Source organism: Thalassophryne amazonica, chromosome 15, assembly GCF_902500255.1.
Source record: "Thalassophryne amazonica chromosome 15, fThaAma1.1, whole genome shotgun sequence".
In the NCBI taxonomy this organism is placed as follows: domain Eukaryota; kingdom Metazoa; phylum Chordata; class Actinopteri; order Batrachoidiformes; family Batrachoididae; genus Thalassophryne; species Thalassophryne amazonica.
Window position 1 is genome coordinate 56113835 of NC_047117.1, and position 21992 is coordinate 56135826.

Genomic DNA, 21992 nt, shown 5'->3' on the forward strand with positions numbered 1-21992 from the left:
TTTCGGTGGCTTTTCAGTCGAGTGAGTATCTGAGAAATTGTGTAACAGCTGGGCATGTCACAACTTGTCCTGTGAGACTTCCAACATGGACATGCTTTTTGTTGCGCGCCATTGCGGCTCCGTCCTGATGCGCGAATTCCTCCGCACGTCTTTCATTACAAAATCTCCTGTAACAGTGGAATGTGCCGCAAACGTGCTGATGTTCAACTCTTCTGCAATTTCTCTGGTAGTCAGACGACGTCCCGGATCAACACAGCCTTCACTTTGGAAATGATCTGGTCATTTCAGCCTGTCGATGGCCACTCGGAGCGCAGCGCGCCCTCCGCCATTGTGCGCCGTCTTTAAACCGGTTGTAACGCTCCTTAATCTGTGTGACGCCCAGAGTATCCTCACCGAAAGCCATCTGAATCTTCCGAATGGTTTCCACCTGGCTGTCTCTCACAGTTTCTGGAAAAATTTGATTCAGCGCTGCTCCAATCGCTCAGCCATTTCCCTGACAATGAAAATCAGACGAGAGGGGTGGACCAGTGCTCACTCAAAGCCTGCCCACAGGCCAATGACGCAACCGACAGGCGTGAAAAAACTCACGCATGCGCACGAAGGTTCAAGCTTGGCTGATGCAAGCACACGATTCAAATCCATATAGTTTTTTAAAAAACTAAAAAGGTTGGATAGTTTTCTAACAGACCTCGTATATCCCATTATATCAAATTTTGTCAGCTGATCATTTCTTCTGGTGTGCTTAAATTAAAATTTAAGAGTTGTACAATATTTTCATGTAACTACAGTCTGTAATTTTAATTTTAAACCATGTCATATGATTCCCCTGGCATGTTCTTTAACATCACACAAACTTATAATTTCTGAATCTTTAATTTTAAAAAATGCAATACCTCAAAGATCATCTTGTTCAATGTTGTTTTGAGCCATAACTACTGTTCTTGAACCATTTATGCAAAGTTGGATTTGATGACATTGATGGTCTCTCTTTCCCATGGGGCTAATGTGCTTTATTTTTTTATTATTATTATTTTTAGTGTTTGTTTTCTGTTACTATGACATGCATTAGCTCAAAGTCTGTTGTCATGGAGTAGTGCAACAATTTCAGCAAAAAGTACAATTACAGCTAAAAACATTTCTTGCAAAAAGTAGTGTTATTTAACAAATAAGTGATTTATAATTTAAAATCACTCAAAATTAGCTTGTTTATTTCTGACATACAAACACAAATGTTGTGTGGGCCGCTGAAGAGGAGGTACTGCTGGCCCACCACCACCAGATGGCGCCCTGCTTGGAGTGCAGGCTTCAAGCACGAGAGGGCGTCGGAACTACTGGAGTGACAGCTGTCGCACATCATCAACACCAGCTGTCACTCATCAACTTCATCCTCCATAAAAGCCGGACTGCAACTCCACCTCCCCGCCGAGAAATCAGCTACCGTTCAGGTAATCGTTCTCTGCTGTAATTTTCTGAGTGTTTGAACATTGTTCTGTGTGCAGCCGTTTTTCCTGTGGATACAGTCTGAAGCTGGATTGGTGGATTGTGTGAGCGCGACGTCTTCGCCTCTCACTCCTTCCAGGGAAGAGACTGACAGGAGCTGCACGGGTGATTCTGTATCTGGAGGTGGAGGTTTTCCCTCCTGGAGGAATCAAACACCGTAAGATTGCTGGGTGTGTGTTCACACAGAAACTGTTACTGTTTCTGCCAGCAGTACCGGGTCTGACTGCTGAAGACAGTGGCCACCTGGGGCGCAGGGCTTGGCGGCTCCGGTGTTCTTCAGATCCGTTGGTGGTGGAAGCTGTGTGGGATCCGGTTCTTCTCTCGCCAGACGTCTTCTATCTTCGAGCCTGCCCACACGTCACCTTGTGTATAATTGACAATCCACAATATTGTTATTGTCTGTATCTCGTTGTGCGATTCACAACATTAAATTGTTACTTTTTGGCTTATCCATTGTCCGTTCATTAATGCCCCCTGTTGTGGGTCCATGTCACGACACCTTCCCAACAACAAACAAGCAAACAAAGTCAACAATGGCGGTACTAAAATGAGAAACAGAACCAGAGTCCATGCCAGCAGATCACCAGCAGTGCTGCAGCTTTTCTTTCCATTTGCTTGCAACAATTTTTGCTCCATCAGTGGTTTACATTTCACTCCCCCTAATCCATAGCTGTTCCCAAAGAAATATTTTGGTTCGCTATCAGCAATTCCACCTGCATTTAACCGTTCTGCATCGAACAAATCGTTCTTGGTCGTCCTTATGGCTCAGCAGCTTTTGTGGTCTAAAGAGAATTTTCCCCAACTGATGCTCTTCATCCACGTATATGTCGTGGGAGGTTTCGGTGCAGAAGGTTCCGGGTTCAAAACCCACCCCTGCCACATTTCTCCATGTAATGTGGAGTTGTGTCAGGAAGGGCATCCGGCGTAAAACCTGTGCCAATTCAACATGCAGATCCACCTTGGATTTGCTGTGGTGACCCCGAGTGCAAACAAGGGAGCAGCCGAAGGGACTTGCATCATGTGACCAGCACAGAGAAGTCTCACAGAAGAAAACGATGATGCTAACTAGGGCTGTCACAATTATTACAATATTCGTCAATCGCGATTATCGTGAATTATTTATTTTATCCAGAAAGCATAAAACAACTCAGAATCTGACGTCATTGTGCTGCAGCCTCACTCTCGTCTTAAGGCAGGACAATAACATGGAGGCTGAAGAGCGATCCGTCCTGCCATTTGGATAAGACGGCCGATTAAAACAGTGGCCGTCTTCTTCAAAAGCCGTCTAAAATGCGGAGCTGTCGGTGTGTGTGTGCGCGCGCACGTCAACAGGCTGCAGACTGCGAGGGAGGGGGTGCGTGAGGGAGATTTCTGAATGCAGGCGCGACACGTTACAGTCTGAGAACCATCAGTGCGCAGCGAGCGCGGAGCAGAGAGAGGATTTTAACCCGAGTTAACATGTTAAAAAACAAAACCAAAACGTGAAGCTGCTTTTACTTCTCTGAACTTTCTCTAAAGGTGTGATTCTGCCGTTACCATCCTGTTCACACCATGTGCGCGTCGTATGCTGAATTTATGAGATCATGAGATGAAATAAACGGTCAAATAGCTTTAAAAACATATTTAAAAAATGAGAATATATGAATGAACTGAGCCACAAAAAAAAAAAAAAAAAAAAAAAAAAAAAACCCTGACATGGAGAAGCTGTGGTGATGTTCAGATGCACAGATCACAAAAAGCAGGTGAGAACTCTGAACTTTAACAGCTGTTATTTTCCAAAGGTATTTATTTGTTCAATCTTGAGTTTAATGTAATGTTTAAGCACAAAACATGACTGATGAGGAGAAACATTTTCAGAAATGCAACAGAAACAACCACAATTCAGAAAAAGTTGGGACTGTATGTAAAATGAAGACAAAAATAAAAATGTTGAACCATTCCCAGTTTCTCCACTCACAGAAGCCAAACGTTCTTCCAGAGTTGTGTAATTATACTACAATAGTAGAATATAAAGAAGGGAAAAAAAAGAAAAAAAAGACAATATATTCGTCAATCGCAATTATTTGTCTGACAATTAATCGTCTCCAGAAATTCCTAATCGTGACAGCCCTAATGCTAACTGCTGAAAAAAAAAAAAAAATCATCTGTCATTTGAAAACACAAAAATAAATGAACACTGTATGTTTCAATACGTTAGTGCAAGCTCCCCCCCCCCTTCACAAAATGGGTCAAAGTAGGTGGAGAAAGAAATGCATTTTCTGGCAAACTTCATAAAATTCAGGCAAAAACAAATAGTGCACCACTATGGCACAATGTATGTACCTATATGCAGTAAGGAGAATACAATAAGGAGATAGAAATGTTTCACAAGACGAAAAAGACTGGTGGTTATCATTAAATTGACTGAAATCAGTCGGATTGATTTCTTGCATCCATACATTATATTGTGATGTCAAACTGTAATACTTGCTGAACTGCTTTTCTTATGTATTGAGTCAGCAACCATGCATCATGTATAGTCACGATACATGGGTTGTCTCGTTATGAATAGGAAAGCTAGCAGTAGAGAACAAAACATTTTTTGTACCAGGCTATAAACATGTTTATTTCTGCTGTAAAGCTGGATATTTTTAACACTGGCCTGTATGGGCATGGACTCGCATTTGGAGCCAAGCTCAAGCAACTATTCAAAGGCACTGCAACATTTGGCACTTCCGCATACGCTTTGTTTTCCAGCACTTGTGGTTGCCACTTGGCCAATACAGAATCCAGGTCCGGCTGTTATTCCAGGGGGGCCAGAGAATGCAATTAAATCTGTTCCACTGTGAGACACACTACTCAGTAGGTCATAGAAAACAGCTTTAATTGTGTTTTTGAGTGAATGGAAATTTGGTGTCGTTCACGTCACTCATGGTACAAAATAACATGGCACAAAAATATGAGTTTTGCTCTGTGTTTGTCATGATTCTGGCCTGATCAGGATGTTGAGCCCCCACCCTTCTGTTGTGCTGTTTCTGCCCCAGCTTTATTAGTTGTTTATTTTCATCATGGTTTATTCTCGTGTTTTACGTTGTCACTTTTCTTTGTTACTTTTTATGTTAGCCATTGTCTTGTTCTGTTCAACCGGTTTGTGGTTTCATTGTTTATCATTTAGCTTTTATATGTTAATTTGGATTGTTCTCATTTCTGTTGTACTTTTATATTGGGTTTTGCTTTCTGTTTATTAGTCAGTTCCTGTTTAGTTTTGCTTTAGTATTTATGTCCTATTTTCTGGTCAGTTCTCATGTAAGTTTTGTTCTCGTGTCCATGCCTGATTCTAGTTCTTGTCATAGTTATATTATATTCTGTGTTTCCTCTGTTCATTATTCCGTTATTCCTCACACCCAGCTTATTATGTTCACTCCACGCCCTGCACCTGCCTTTATGTTTGTGTCCCTCACTTTGATTCAGTCTGTTTAGTATTTTCGGTTCACTTTCACTCTTGGCACCTGCTCACGCCTCTTTGTGTCTTACTTCACCTTGTGTTGTCCCTCCTCACCTTCTTACACCATGTATTATCCTTGTTCACTAGCCACACCCCTTTTCTTGATTGTTCCTCAGGTGCACCTTGTTAACTCGTCCTATTTAACCACCTTCCAGCCACCACTTCTCTGTCAGTTTGTCGTTGTATGTACACATCCTAGCTCGTTTTCAGTCCTGTTTTGCCTAGCCGTGTTTTTGAATCTGCTCTGTGTTTTTGACTACGCCTTTTGCCTCATCCCTGAAAACTGTGTTTGCTCGTGCCGCTAACCCCTGCCTGATTATTAGAGGTGCACCGATCAGGATTTTTTAGGCCGATCACCGAAATTTTGATCTGCCGATACCGATCAAGGCCGATACCAATCAAGTACATATTTGGATCATGCCCAAAATAAGAATATAGGTCTAATGTATAGGACTATTTTTGCATTAAAACTTAATGATGAGAACAAAAAACATGCATTCAAATAAAGACACTAGAATAAACTGCCAACTTTTGTTTTATTACACTGACTTTGTTCTACCAGCAAGCTTTTTTTTTCCATGTTTCATGTTGCTCAGGTTATACAGCCTACAGAGAATACGTTGAGAATGTAAAATACAGCCCTCATTCTATGGGGTTAAAATTGTCTCAATATTTGTAAATGCACACAGGGTGATCTACAAATAATCATTGATTTGCAAATGTGTTCAGATATCCACAAATGCAAATTTCATATTTGTAACTTGTAAATTGGTCTTTGCAAATAATGTACGAGGTCTGTCAATAAAGTAAGGGTCCTTTTTATTTTTTTCAAAAACTATATGGATTTCATTCATATGTTTTTACGTCAGACATGCTTGAACCCTCGTGCGCATGCGTGAGTTTTTCCACGCCTGTCGGTGACGTCATTCGCCTGTGAGCACGCCTTGGGAAGGAGTGGTCCCGCCCCCTCGTCGGATTTTCATTGTCTGGAAATGGCAAAAAGCTGTTAGAGACTGGCACCTGGAAACCATTCGAAAAATTTATCTGGCTTTCGGTGAAAATTTTACGGGCTTCACAGAGAATAACGTCTGTTACTACAGCTTTAACGACCCATTTAAGGACGCTCAGCGCACCGCGCTCCGAGCTACGACGACGCGGCACAAGCCACAGGACCATTTCTAAACGGATGGCTCTGTGGATACGAGACCGTCGTGTGCTCTTTCTCTGGTTATCACAAGAGCTGGACATCAGCCATTTTCCGGCAGATTTCACTTTTAACAAGAGATTTTGTCATGGAAAGCCGCGTGGAGGCCGATTCGCTTTGGAAGCGAGACAAAGGAACACCTCCGTTTCGGAGTGATAAAGGACAAGTTGGGACATGCCCAGCTCTCCACAATTTCACTGATACTTACTGGACTGGTAATCACTGAAAGCCGAGATAGACATGTCCAAACGTGTCCTCTGACACGCCAAAACGGAGGTGTTCCTTTGTCTCGCTTCCAAAGCGAATCGGTCTTTACGCGCGAAGCCTCCGCGCGGCTTTCCATGACAAAATCTCTTGTTAAAAGTGAAATCTGACGGAAAATGGCTGATGTCCAGCTCTTGTGATAACCAGAGAAACAGCACACGACAGTCTCGTATCCACAGCGCCATCCCTTTAGAAATGATCCAGTGGTTTGTGCCGCATCACCGCAGATCGGAGCGCGGAGCACCGACCGTCCTGAAAGCTGTAGTAAAACTCCTTATTCTCTGTGAAGCCCATAAAATTTTCACTGAAAGCCAGATAAATTTTTCGAATGGTTTTCAGGTGCCAGTCTCTAACAGCTTCTGAAAAAATTCTGATGGAAAAAAAGTCCTTTTCATTCCGCCATTTCCAGACAACGAAAATCCGATGAGGGGGCGGGACCACTCCTTCCCAAGGCGTGCTCACAGGTGAATGACGTCACCGACAGGCGTGGAAAAACTCACCCATGCGCACGAGGGTTCAAGCATGTCTGATGTAAAAACATATTAATGAAATCCATATAGTTTTTGAAAAAATAAAAAGGACCGTTACGTTATTGACAGACCTCGTAATTGCAAATATAAAACTTAATTTGTAAAAAAAATAAAATAATTACATTTGTAAAACTGGAAATTGTATTTGTGAATTGAGTTTCAGCAATTACATGCATTCATCGCTTTCCTCTGTGACGTCATTTTGAGACATTCTTTTCGCGAAATCCACAGATACACAAACAAATGCCTACTGATTCACAAATACACACTCACGCACACTGGATATCCACTAGATGGCAGTGTGGTTCCATTCATTACACAGCAGTCTATTTAGATCTCTCAGAGCCATTTGACTCATTTTGACTTCTGATATGCGCTGGACGGACATGGACTACATTAGATGATGGCGACTGCTCTCCTTGTCCGTCCAGCTCATATCAGAAGTCAAAATGAGTTTACGTCACAGAGGAAAGCGTGTCATGACAGGACCAAGCGCTTTTGATCGGCGCATTTTGCCAATCACCGATCAAACCGATCAAGGCGTGATTGGCCGATAATGATCGTACCTGATCGATCGGTGAACCTCTGATTATGACTGCGTTTTTGCCTAACCCTGTTTGTACCTTTGCTCCGCTGACTGACAACCTGTGTACCGAACCTGAGACTGAATTAAAGATGACGACTTCTTTTACACCTAAGCCTGGTTTGGGAGTCTGCATAGAGGGTCCTCCCTCTTTGGGTGCCTGGCACCTGCTCGGTTTGTCAGTGTTTGAAAAGGCAAGCAGTGGCGCAAGAGACATCTTTAGAGACTTTCACTCCAGCTGGCTATCCCTGAAAAGTGCCAGTATGGAGTATTTCTCCTGCAGTAATGCAGACGATCACTGAGAATTTCATTGACACGGTTACTGATAGTAAGTGCTGTAATGATGTCCAAAGCTCAGAGCACACAGTGGTGCAGCCACGGGCAGAAACAGAGTTGAAACAGCACAAAGTGTGTCAGATTAAACTTCTGTTTAACGACTGTGGGTTTACTATCAGTATGTGGTGAAAAAAGTGTTAGGAAAAAAAAAAACCTGAAGGAAAAATAAATAAATGCCACAATTTAATCCTGTAAATCTCCTTTTAGCTTTATTAATTGAACTTTTCACACAGAGTGGGGCATTTAAATCACTCAAGGCACATTTGCAAATCACAATGTACAATATCCTATTAAAATAACAAAAATAGCTTTAAAAAAATGAAGCAACATAAGAAATATCAGCCACTGTGAAATTTTTGACATGCTGTACAAATGAGGCCCAGACCGTAGATAATCTTTTAGAAATGCCACAAAATTTACAGGCTCCCCTTCTCATGTTTAAGGAACCACAGCTCTTCTTGTATCCAGCTGGTATGAGGTGAAGAAATGATACTTTAATTTCAACATTGTTCATCACTTTGCCAATAAAGTTGTGAAAGCAAATTAGGTTTTCTCCACTGGAGTCAGACATTGTGAGGAAAGTGACAAAGCTGATGGCGTACTGGGTTTGTACCCGTGATGATTAACTACAACTAACTTTACTGGGCTTGAATCAGAATTTGATTTGGATCCCCCTCCCCCACCGTTCACAACCTCATGCTGCCAAAACTATTAAATATTGTAAATGCTCGACCGTTCACACGCTGGAACTTTAACACACACATTACCAAATTTATTTGTTGTACCTGTGTCTTGGTAATTCTAATTCCCTCATTATCAAAGATGAAATGTAACATCAACATTGAAAAATAACTTTTTAAAACTGTCTAGAACTTATTTTTAAGTATGTACCCAGAACATATGTGGAAAAATCTTCCCTCTAAAATCTGATTGCCTTTTCACATGAAAAGTTCCACTGTTCCACAAAGCTGTCTGTTTTCAAAGATAATTGAAACAAATATTTCTAAGTGGGCATTGAACAAGGCAAACATCATACAATGTTTAATCACTGGCAGTCGATGCTTGATGTTACACTGAGGCAAAGAATGTACTTAATGGACAGACATTTTGTGGGATAAAAATTCTAAGTCAGTAATGCTGACTAGGAAAGTTGGATTTTTTTCATGAGCGCTATTAAACACTTGACTCTCTCTTAAATCAGCCAACAGGTGTTTAGGCTACATCCAACAGGTTGAATAGGTATTTTAAATCTATTATTAGGGATGCACCAATCCACAATTTTTCACTTCTGATCCGATCCCGATACCTGAATTTGGATATCTGCCGATTTTCCAATCCGATACCAGAGCTCTGTTTGCTTTAATATTATTATCATTATTGTTGATTTTATATGAGGATTTTCTTAAAAAGGAGACCTGAAAGTTCAGCTACAATTTGTATGAAAGCTTACATTTGATGTTTTGTTGAAAGAATTAAGTACTTTTATTTTTTATAGTCTTATTTTTGTAGACTTTAAAGAGAAGACAGCACTCACTCACTCTGTCTGTCTCCCTCTCTCTGTCTCTCCTCAATTTTCAAGGATCTTTACTGACACAGGAAACATGTCTACATTGTCAAAGCAACTGTTAAGAATAAAAATTAAGTTCTCTGTCTCTTTCTCTCTCGTTCGCTCTTTCTCCCTCCATCTCGCTCTTTCTCTCTCCCTCCATATCTCTCTCTCGCCATTTTCGTGCTGCGCAAACTTTGAACTTTTTGGAAACATGAAGTATTTCAACTGTAAATTCAACCGTAAATTTCTAAATATATCATCAACGACGCTCACGTGCAGGACTTTAATGGACATTTTTTTTTCCCTTTCAGCGGACAGAATCTCTCTTCATTTTTCGGAAAATCCGTGCTCGACGAACAGACAATTTGAACCCGAGAGCCAGATGGGAATTTGCCACTACCCGCAGCTAGAACACTGCGGAAGAGACCTCTCTCAAACAGCTTGGCTTCAGAAGCCTCCCCTCCTCATGCTGGGCAGCAAACAAAGCAGAGAGAAAACAACAGCAATTGAGAGGATTCACAGTGGCTCCTCACGTATCAGAAAATGTTGTGGGTTGGATCAGTATTTTCTGATACTTGAATTACGTTGGTATCATAAGCCATTTCCAATACCGGATCAGATCAGTCGCAACCTTATCTGTTATAGGCAAAGTGCCACAAGTATAGGGTAAATCTTGCCATTTTTGCACATTTCATTAGGACACACTGTAATTGCTTCATGGGTGCATGTCATATACCTGTGGAAACTAGAAATGATAAGGAATCCCAAAGTATAACAATTATATTACATTTTTAACTGTCCCCTTTAACTACTTAATGATCAACTCTTTGGTAGAGCATATTGATACCTACTACATATGACTGAAAAATGTGATGATATTAAAGGGTTAAAGGACACATGCGAAGGTCCAAAAATCTGTGTTTTCCTTAAAGGCTGTTCTATTTTAATCCAGAATAATCTGTGTATTTTTCCCCAAATCGGTTTGTGTGAATTTAGTTTCTTCCTTATTTGGTCACACATTGCTCCTGAAAAAGCCTGTGATTGCTTTCATTCCCAATGGTGGAGAATACAAACAGAGATTTGGAAAACATTTTATCCGATTCTTCTCTGAATGATGACAATGTAATGGACCAGACTGAGAGGTTTTTGACAGTGGAGGATCCAGGTGGTGTACAACCTTACAGATTTGAGCCAAAATGGTCAAAGAATTGCCAGATAAGATATGACAGTAACAACGAACGTGGCAGGGAAGCCAGGGTTTTTGAAGATCTGTATTGGTTTGTAATTTGGTTTTGTAATTATTAATGTTATTTTCATGACCACAATTTTAAATGGGCAACACATTGGGCCCAAAGCCTTTGACGTTTTATGTTGAAATAGGCATAAATGCAGCCTCTGAGAGACTGCATCTACAATATGCACCCTAAAACATTTTACTGTATCGTGTACACTGAAGAAAAAAAAGTCTGTTGGATTGACATGATTTAAATATGTACATCAGTTTCACGCAATCAGAATGTGTCCAAATAGCTGTACCTTCAGGGTAAATGCTGGGGGTGGTGTCCTTCTTCAGCTGTATCTCATACTGCATCTTGTTTATGAGGCTGTCCTCAGTGAAACGGCAACTGGGACCATTCAAGTCATTTTGCATCCTCTTGAGAAATTGTCTTGTTGCTCCTTTCCACAAGAAATTCAGTTTTGGGTACATTGCTGCACCAAAACACAGTACAGCGATTCACATCTCCTAATATAGACTCCACATACGAGGGCTGTCAATAAAGTATAGGTCCTTTTTATTTTTTTCAAAAACTATATGGATTTCATTCATATGTTTTTACGTCAGACATGCTTGAACCCTCGTGCGCATGCGTGAGTTTTTCCACGCCTGTCGGTGACGTCATTCGCCTGTGAGCACTCCTTGTGGGAGGAGTCGTCCAGCCCCTTGTCGGAATTCCTTTGTCTGAGAAGTTGCTGAGAGACTGGCGCTTTGTTTGATCAAACTTTTTTCTAAACCTGTGAGGCACATCGAAGTGGACACGGTTCGAAAAATTAAGCTGGTTTTCGGTGAAAATTTTAACGGCTGATGAGAGATTTTGAGGTGATACTGTCACTTTAAGGACTTCCCACGGAGCGGGACATCGCGCAGCGCTCCCAGGCGCTGTCGTCAGCCTGTTTCAAGCTGAAAACCTCCACATTTCAGGCTCTATTGATCCAGGACGTCGTGAGAGAACAGAGAAGTTTCAGAAGAAGTCGGTTTCAGCATTTTATCCGGATATTCCACTGTTAAAGGAGATTTTTTTAATGAAAGGCATCGGGACGCAGCCGGCGCGGTGCAGCGGCACAGGAAAAACACCTCCGTGTTGATAACCATTTGTAAAATCCAGGCGGCTTTTGGTGGCTTCAGTGGAGTGAGTATATGAGAAATTGTTTAACAGCTGGACATGTTCCAACTTGTCCTTAAGGCTTCCAACAGAGGTGTTTTTCCTGTGGCGGAGCGTCGCAGCAGCTGCGAGCCGACGCTGCAATCCGTCCGCACGTCTTTCATTAAAAAATCTCCTTTAACAGTGGAATATCCGGATAAAATGCTGAAACCGACTTCTTCTGAAACTTCTCTGTTCTCTCATGACGTCCAGGATCAATAGAGCCTGAAATGTGGAGGTTTTCAGCTTGAAACAGGCTGACGACGGCGCCTGAGAGCGCTGCGCGACGTCTCGCACCGTGGGAAGTCCTTAAAGCGACAGTATCACCTCAAAATCTCTCATCAGCCGTTAAAATTTTCACCGAAAACCAGCTTAATTTTTCTAACCGTGTCCACTTCGATGTGCCTCACAGGTTTAGAAAAAATTTTGATCAAACAAAGCACCAGTCTCTCAGCAACTTCTCAGACAAAGGAATTCCGACGAGGGGCTGGACGACTCCTCCCACAAGGAGTGCTCACAGGCGAATGACGTCACCGACAGGTGTGGAAAAACTCACGCATGCGCACGAGGGTTTGAGATATAGGCATGTGAGAATTGCGCATTTATGCATTTTTAAATTTCTGCCAAAGTGTTTTGCATGAGCTATATATCAGTCTGTTTTAAGAGAGCACATTAGCTATCCAACCTAAAAAAAAAACCTCACTTTGTAATGGCACTCAACCACAGCTAAACTGCAGAAAGACCATAGAAACGGATGAAACTGGTGATTTGGATGCCAGGAACATTGACAGAAAAACAAGCATCATTCTTCAGTCAGTTAGTGTTTAAAGAACATTGCATGTTATTTAGCATCCTGGTTGGCAACACATCATCAAAGTATTTGGAATTGTAAGTCTATCTGTGCACATGTGGTAATAATTAGTGGTCGCTGATGGATTTTACTGAGGACAATTAGTGACTGAGAAACTGAAGAGTTTTGAATCACTGAATCAATATGAAGCAATGGCTCACTGTTTCAAAGCTTTTGATACAATTAAATATGGTGACATCTGCTGGCCACTTTTTAACATAGCACTTGCATGGAACGAAGGACAAGATGTCATGAAACAGTCAGGCATTGTTATGCATATTTAATAATAAAGGTTTGATGTACATCTTGAAATGTATGACTATATTTTTGTTGAAAGACATCAATAATATACTTGTGTTATAATGCATTTGTGTCATCACAAAATACTGTAGGTAATACACTGTGAAATGCTTGTGTAACTAGGGACTGTTAGGACCATAGCTGTACAAAATGAAGGGGATTTGGGGGCTTCAAGGGTATTTATTTTAAAACAAGATAATTTCATTGGTGTTAAGATTTAAGTCTGTTCCTCTTACTATCTCTCCAGTTTTGGAGAAGACTCACAGGACACAGACGTTGCTGGCATATGAAGATAGATTTTGTCCAGCTTAAGAGTTGGATAAACAGCTGCCTCCATCCTCCCTCGCTTGCCTCGAAAATTCACTGCAAAAAATGGTTCTGGGGCATATTAGCACAGCTAAAACCCTTCAGCTTCTGGGGGGCTTGGCTCCCCAGACCCCCGACCAGGGCCCTCTTGACCCCCGGCCATTTTAACCATTTTTCTTTATTTGCCTTTCACATGCCTAGCTCTGCTGGAAAAGACGCCTACTTTTCTTGAAAAGGAACAGAGGGCAGAATTAACCGTATTTGTTAATTTGTTAAGCTGCCATTTTTATTTTTCTTCATTTTATGTTGTTGTCTTGTTTGTTTTGAGGGGTAAAATAAAATGCATACAGACATTAAAACTCACCCACAAATGTCATTAAGTTATATTTAGTCTTCTAATATGTGTCTGTTTTGTTACAGTGGGGAGACGTTCCACTTAAGGTTGATCACACATTGTACATTTAACACCGCCGTTATCACTCTTCATAACAAATACCTTTTCAGAAATTCAGGCAGCGTGACAGGAAAGCTCTTATTACTTCTCTGTAGTCATAGCACATTTTAAGGCTGATTTAGTGAGCACAAAAGGTATTCACAAATGCATTTAAAACATTCTATGACACGGTGCAGATTCTTGACCGTTGGTGGCTGCAATGGTAAGTGAAGTAACACTTCTTTCACTGCTTGCGATGAGACATTGACATCTGACTGTTTATTGGCAGACGACCAAAGATACTTGACAGGAGACGTGCACCCGACCAAAAAAAAACATGGACACAGCTGTGATGCAGCACATTTTTGTGTCTGCTGGGTGAACATGTTCCACGCATGGCAGTAGACTGTTGTCTAAACAAATACTGAGAGTGTGGTCCAGTGTTTTAATATAGTCACAGCCAAATACACACTCCTGCCTGCTGCACGCCTCCCCCCACCCCACCCGAAGCGTCGTCTAGGCCTTAAGAAATAGTTACACTCACTACTACACATCGTTCTGTCTCTACATTTGTTGTGCTCAGTGGTGGTACATCGAAATAACATGTGATTCTTGAGAATACTAGCAGACATACCCATTGGTTTTAATGCATAATGCAAAAGATGAAAAAAACAAAAAACAAATGCAGTGACTATTATATTAGGGAATGATTTGTTTGAAAAAGACTCTGTAAATACTGTCCATGGGTGCTATTATTTATTTGTTTGTTTATTTTTGAAAAACAGAAGCAAGTCGAAAAATGAAAGCATCACAGATCAAAAAACATGCAGAATGCTGCACGAAGGAGGAGTCAAATGCCACTCATGAAAAATCAGAGCCACATCAAATGCCTCGTACAGCTGTCGTGACATCCATTCGTGCACACCAGTGGCCGAACGACAGCGAGTGCCCATTCGACTCCTCTCTCGGCATGTGTGGGCCAAATTCCAGGTGTTGAACAGGAACATCTAACACTGCTCGCTGGACACTTAGAAAAGGCGGGGTTATTCACACTCCCAGCATGAGAGTAGACAGCAGGCGACCATATTCGACCTGTCTGTGAAAGTTATCTAAGTGCCCCACGAGTGTGACATAACCTAGCAACACACATGGGCATGACTGTGCCGAACCCCCCGCTCCCCCCCCACACACACACACACGGCTTGTGGAGTGCATTCACCCCTCACACCCCATGAATCCAACATTCTCAGCTGTGGCTGAAGGTTCTGGAGTCCGGTCGCTGTCCAGCGAAGTGCACTGCTGAAACAGTTGACCACTGTGTAATGCAACTCAGCTGGAGAACACGCGATGCACGTGTGGGCAGCCGTGCATGGCCTCATGACATGCTGATAATTACGTACAGACGCGATCACATGAGGACCAGCCAGCATCTGAACGCACGGCATGGTGTGGAATTAATGAGGCTGGCTGATGTCTCTTCCACCACGTAAATTGTAGTTTACATGACAAACGGAAAAAGTGGATATTAAGTCACACAAATAAGGGTAAAGGCATAAACTCATTCATTTGTGATCACTTTGCTCATACGCTTTGCTGTGGACACAGCGCCTGTCAGCTAACCGCTGACTGACAGCAGCTGGACGTGCCCATGCATGCAAGGTGTTACATTACAAACACAGACATCAGACACATGCAGAACAAACAAATAACAATACATACATAAAATAAAAATAAAATAAAAAAAATCACAGAATGAAGGATCAGAGAGTGAGCCTTTTTTTCTGTGAGCTACATGGTCTGCAGACAGGTGGGTGTGTCCCCCTGCAAAGTGCAGCTGTTCAGATATCTGTGCTCACAAGTCACAGCTTCGGAACACCTGTAGTGGCTTATAGGATATAAAGTTGCATAACTATAGCATGAAGCACGTCAGCATGCTGTCCTCATGTGGAAATAAATTAAAAACACATATCGCTTCAGCTGACCGCTGCATCAGCGCACTGCAACTCTGCTGAATATCGTGCCACGCAGGAAATCATGCCATGGGACACCCCTGCAAGGCATTAAGTATTGTGAATTCTGGTGGGGGTTTTTTTTCCTCTGCTGCTGTGTGCATGACTTTCCACGTGCTTGCACTGTGTTCGTACACACGAACATGAGCGTGCAGGAAACCGTCGCCATGGTATCATGCACGCCTGTCCAACCGTGCGTCCCTCCTAACAGCAGCTGGAATGTTTCGCGGTTCCCCATTACGTTTTTGGCTTGCGGATTTTCTTCCGGTTTCTGCGTCTTTGGTGTTATGTGTGAAGGGGCCCTTAATGATGCTCAATCTACATAAAATCCTTAAAGTCTTTAAAATCAAGCTTCAATCACTTGTTTCCCCTCCTCTCTGCTACTATACAGCTCTGCAGGTCGCAACAAACAGCGGTTTGGCACAACTTATACTGCAGAAATGCAACATAAGTATTGATGAAACTGGCAATAAATCATAAAATAACACTCAAAAGGTACCTAAGGATCCTCTGAAGAGAACTAGCTTCAGTCACCTTTGGTAACTGTTCAGCATCAATGTCTCACAAGCAGGCAGCAAGACAGGTGTTGCACGACTTCAAAAAGGCCAAACACCACAGTCAAGTGTGACTACCCAGATAAATGACTTTCTCTACAGGTTTGATACTTTCAGCACACAGATACAGTTCTGATGGCCGAGTCCAGGAAATGACTTAAATGACTTAACTTTGAAACTTTGATCCAGGAAAATTGCAAACCCATAAAATTTGAAAACAACACTCAAAATGCACTCAAGGATCATTGGAAGACACAAATACATCTCATCTTTGCACTACGTCACTGTTTAACTTCAACCATGTAGTACCACCAGGACCCTAAAGACTTGGACTTTCATTCTCCTGCAAGGGTATGAGCATAGCCATACAGTTCTAACAAGGGACTTCATGACTCCACTGTCAAGAAAATATCGCTACAAGTTTGATACTTTCAGCACACAAATGCACTTCTGACAGCCAAGTCCAGGCACCCATTAAAAGCCTGGGTGTAAGTGTTGATCCACGACAACTGTGCCCCTGCTCTGTACAGTATCTGTGTACACAAAGCTTACAGTGTATCTGGAAAGGACTCATAGTGCTGCACTTTTTGCACATTTTGTCATGTTACAGCCTTATTCCAAAATGGATGACATTTTTTCCCTCAAAATTCTACACATAATACCCCATAATGACAATGTGATTTTTTTTTTTTGCAGATGTATAAAAAAAAAAAAAACTAAGACATCACGTGTACATAAGTATTCACAGCCTTTGCCATGAAGCTCAAAATTGAGCTCAGGTGCATCCTGTTTCCACTGATCATCCTTGAGATGTTTCTACAGCTTAATTGAAGTCCACCTGGGGTAAATTCAGTTAATTGGACATGATTTGGAAAGACACACACCTGTCTACATATAAGGTCCCACAGTTGACAGTGCATGTCAGAACACAAACCAAGCATGAAGTCAAAGGAATTGTCTGTTGATGTCTGAGACAGGACTGTCCTGAGTCACAAATCTGGGGAAGGGTACAGAAACATTTCTGCTGCTTTGAAGGTCCTAATGAGCACAGTGGGCTCCATCATCCGTAAATGGAAGAAGTTCAGATCCACCAGGACTCTTCCTTGAACTGGCCGCCTGTCTAAACCTAGCAATCAGGGAAGAAGGGCCTCAGTCAGGGAGGTGACCAAGAACCTGATGGTCACTCTGTCAGAGCACCAGCATTCCTCTGTGGAGAGAGGAGAACCTTCCAGAAGGACAACCATCTCTGCAGCAATCCACCAGTCAGGTCTGTATGGTACAGTGGCCAGACAGAAGCCACTCCTTAGTAAAAGGCACATGGCAGCCCACCTGGAGTTTGCCAAAAGGCACCTGAAGGACTCTCAGACCATGAGAAACAAAATTCTCTGGTCTGATGAGACAAAGATTGAACTCTTTGGTGTGATTGCCAGGCCTCAATTGCTCTTGACCTCAGACTGGGGCAACGGTTCATCTTTCAGCAGGACAATGACCCTAAGCACACAGCTAATATCAAAGGAGTGGCTTCAGGACAACTCTGTGAATGTCCTTGAGTGGCCCAGCCAGAACGCAGACCTGAATCTGATTGAACATCTCTGGAGAGATCTGAAAATTACTGTTCACTGTCACTCCCCATCCGACCTGATGGCGCTTGAGAGGTGCTGCAAAGAGGAATGAGCAAAGCCCACTTGGAGTTTGCCAAAAGGCAGCTATCTTTGGACAAAACTGTCCAAAGATAGCTGCACCAAGCTTGTGACATCATATTCAAGAAGACTTGAGGCTGTAATTGCTACCAAAGGTGCATCAACAAAGTATTGAGCAAACGGTGTGATTACTTATGTACATGTGATTTATTACTTTTTATTTTGAATCATATTTCAAAAAGCTTTTTCATGTTCTCATTATGGGGTGTTTGGAGTTGAATTTTGAAGGGAAAATTTTGGAATAAGACTGTAACATAAAATGTGGAAAAGTGAAATGCTGTGAATACTTTCTGGATGCACTGAATATGATCATTTACAGGCCAATATTAATTGTTAAAAATAATAAACTAGCAGACTAACTGGTAATGGGCAGAATCAGTCACAGGTTTAGAGACTATGCAGTCACGTAGGTTCGTGGCGGACACTGATCCACACCTCCGTGCCTGCAGCCGGCCGTGGGCGGAGCTAAAGTCTGTCCCAGCATATGAGTGACAGTTCACACCTGAGCGGGCACGCGGGCCAATCCATCACAGGACGAGCACGGCATTCACACCTGCGGGTTATTACCCTGCCACGCAGAGTGGAAAAATGCCAACTCCGCACATAACGGCTTCAACTTAACACACTCCACGAAGTTGGCATAAAGCAGCAGCTCGGAGTTCTGCCTTTACAACGACACGGAGAGGCGTAAGGAAGGGTTGTGAACTCACCTCCTCCACGGTGAGCGGCATGCAGATCCTGTACTCCTTCAACAACATCTTCCCCACGGACTCTCGTTCACGCCGTTAAAATGCTCCCTCCGCGAGGAGAGTGGGGAGGTTCTTCACGCGTGTGAGGAGCGCATGTGGGACAGCAGCCCTGTTTAACAAAGACCCGAAGCTCCGGCGCAGCGGGCTCATCGGAACCAACGGACTCTCACTCCAACACGGACTGAACCAGCACCGAGCATCGCCCTTCTCTTTACACAAAGCTCTGTCAAGTCACCCGCACGCGCCTCCAGGCAAGACCGGAAACCATGTGACTCAGGACTTCAATATAAAAGACTTTCGAGGGTTTTTAATGGGGCTGGGGTAGTTTGTTACGTGTTGTACTGGGATGTTACATGTTTTAGATCAGAACAGATGTGGGGGTTGGTAAGGTTAGACCTTACTTGTCTGAAGCACCTTGAGGCAACTTTGTTCTGATTTGGCGCCATATAAATGAAAATAAATTGAAACCCATTTAAAAAGAAAGCTTTTTCATTGGGGTGTTTAGCACATATTTTAGATCACAGAACAAATTTAAAAACGGATCTCTTGTTTTTGGTGTTTGTCAGTTTGTGATGGGGCTTTGGTCTGTTTATACGGTGGAAAATGTTAGAAAAAAAAACTTTACAAAAGTAATACACTTACAAGTTGAGAAACACAGTTTATAAAATAAATACAAATTTACACAAAGACACTTTGCCTTTCGACTTTGTCCCCTAAAACAATTGGCCCCCATGCCAAACTGCGATATATTGGACATTCGTGTTGTACTGCAATGTTACAATATTTTAGATGAGGCCAAATTAAAAATAAATATTCTACATTGTTTTTTGAAAACATAACGGCCTTTCATGGTTTGTTATTTTAGCTCACAGAACAAATAAACAGATATTTGAAATTCTTTTTGTTATTGTTTTTGCTTTTGACCACATAAATATATAAAATATTGGTTTCGGTTTTGTTTGTTTGAATGACTTTTCCTGGTTCAGTATTTTGTTTTGTGTGTTTTTGTTTGTTTTTTTTTTTGTTTTTTTTTTTTTGCAATTTTTGTGGTAACTTTATCCACAATACATATTTTCTCAAACATAATAAAGCATACCAAACATGCACTGCCTTGCCAGTTTAATATTATGCAGTTATCTAATTAGGAGCCAAAATTGTTCTTGGGCAAAGTGCCATGGAGGTGAAATTGACAAGGGGCAAAGTGTCTCAGACCCAAAATTACCAAGCAAAATTACAAAAGTAAAAGCAAATTTGGATTTAGAAAACAAATTTACAAGTTGAGAAACACATTTCCAAAAGTAAAAAGAAATTTGCATTTTGAAAAATCACATTTAGAAAATGTCAAGGTTGAGAAAGATTTACATTTAGAAAAATTTTCAGGTTGAGAAACACATTTACAAAAGTAAAAACAAATTTACATCTGAAAAACAAAATTACAAAAGCAAATACATTCACATTTAGAAAACAAATTTACAAGCTGGGAAACAGATTTACAAAAATAACAAATTTGCATTGAGAAAAAATAACATTTAGAAAACAAATTCACAGGTTGACAAACAAATTTCCATTTAGAAAACAAATTTTCAGGTTGAGAAACATATCTTCATCTTTACATATCAAAAGTAAAAAGAAATTTACATTTGAAAAACAAAATTACAAAAACAGGTTGACCAACAAATTTCAATTTAGAAAACAAATTTACATGTTAAGACAAATTTTCATTTTGAAAACAAATTTACAAGTTGAGAATCACATTTACAAAAGTAAAAAGAAATTCATATTTAAAATGTGGTTTGCACTTTGTTTTCCAGAAATAAATGAATCTCTCTAACTTTGACACTTTGAAGCAGTATTCATAACCATTATGTTTTCAGTGTAACTCTTCATCTTTTGTTGTCAGTCAGATTGTTATTTGTTTTTCTTTTTTCTTCTTCCTTTTTTAAGTCCCTTCGGCTGCTCCTTTGTTTTCACTCGGGGTTGCCACAGCAGACCCAAAGTGGACCTGCATGTTGATCTGGCACAAATTTTTCACCGGATGCCCTTCCTGACACAACTCCACATTACATGGATACATGTGGCATAGGTGGGGTTTGAACCAGGAACCTTCCACACTGAAACCAAGTGCACTAACCACCATTAAATGCTCTTGTAATATTATCACAATAGTGTTGGTAAACAAAAAGTGTAAGTTTAAAAAGTTCTCTCATGTCAGGTGTGACGGAGGCCAGCAAGAGTCGCTGTACATGTGGTAGCCAATAGGCGTCACTCCCCCAACAACCAAAGGATATGCTGACCACTCAGGCCAGAGCCCTGGTTTTAGTCGACTGCACACAGCATCTGCTTCTCATGCCGGAGATCTTGAGTTTGCGTCCTGGGAGACCAAGTGGGAGGAGTCACAACAGATACAACGCAAAGCCGCTTTACAGAGTAAAGCTGCTACACAGGCACCCCTATTATTGCCTTGTACCTTTTACCTAAACTCCCTCAGCAGTGGTCAGCTGTGGCTGTAGTATAAAGTTTCTCAGTCCTCAGTGGCCCCCTACTGGCCTGGAGCCCTAAGCAGTTCCTTGTCTTTGCATGTTAACATAAAATGCCTCTACCTCTGATGGCTTTCACTCTGCTTGAGGCAGCCTGGTGCAAGCTTGATGCACATTTGGTCCAAGCCCGGAAAGAATTACTCCAAAATAGCTGACGACAGACTGCGTGTACCACATCTTCCTCGCACCATCTAGAGCCCAGAGAGTTGAACATAAGTGGAGCAGAGGTGACAAAGATTCTACTCAATTCCAGGGGGAAAAAACAATAAATAAACATTTCTTGAGTTTTGCCAAGTAGTGTGCTACTCAGAAAGCAATGTTATATTTGCCATCCCTCTTGTTTGCTGATCTAATCACTAACTAATAACAGTGATTTGATCTGAACTCAGTTCTGTGCCATGTTGAACCCCACAGTGGAATGACTTTGTGTGAAATAAGTGTTTAATTAGTGAGAATTGGACAAGGAGTGGGGCAACATCAGCTGTGACATTTTGGCAACGTGGTACATTGTTATGGGTACTATCCAACCCCCAGGTGCCTCAGTGTTGAGGAACCCAATGACAGGTGAGGGAGGGCCGTGTTCAACCTGATAGATAGATAAATGATTGCTTTCAAGTGATGGGGATGGACCAGATGTCTGCCTGGGTGGTTGCCATTCAGGAACCAAGGCAGTTCCGAAGTGTG

The 21992-nt window shown here is 41.7% G+C and overlaps 1 protein-coding gene across 2 annotated transcripts in view; it reads right to left on the reverse strand.

The window, feature by feature from the left end:
* Positions 1-19010, reverse strand: part of LOC117525469 (cytoplasmic phosphatidylinositol transfer protein 1-like) — a 229449-nt gene extending 210439 nt beyond the window's left edge. The window contains exon 1 of one of the 2 annotated variants that reach the window (XM_034187312.1): positions 18733-19009. In XM_034187312.1, the coding sequence (XP_034043203.1) occupies positions 18733-18780 (48 nt within the window). In that variant the 5' untranslated portion in view covers positions 18781-19009. Of the gene's footprint in view, positions 1-18732 lie in introns of both variants that reach the window. The other variant, XM_034187313.1, reaches the window with a different exon arrangement.
* Between the last annotated feature and the right edge of the window lie 2982 nt (positions 19011-21992).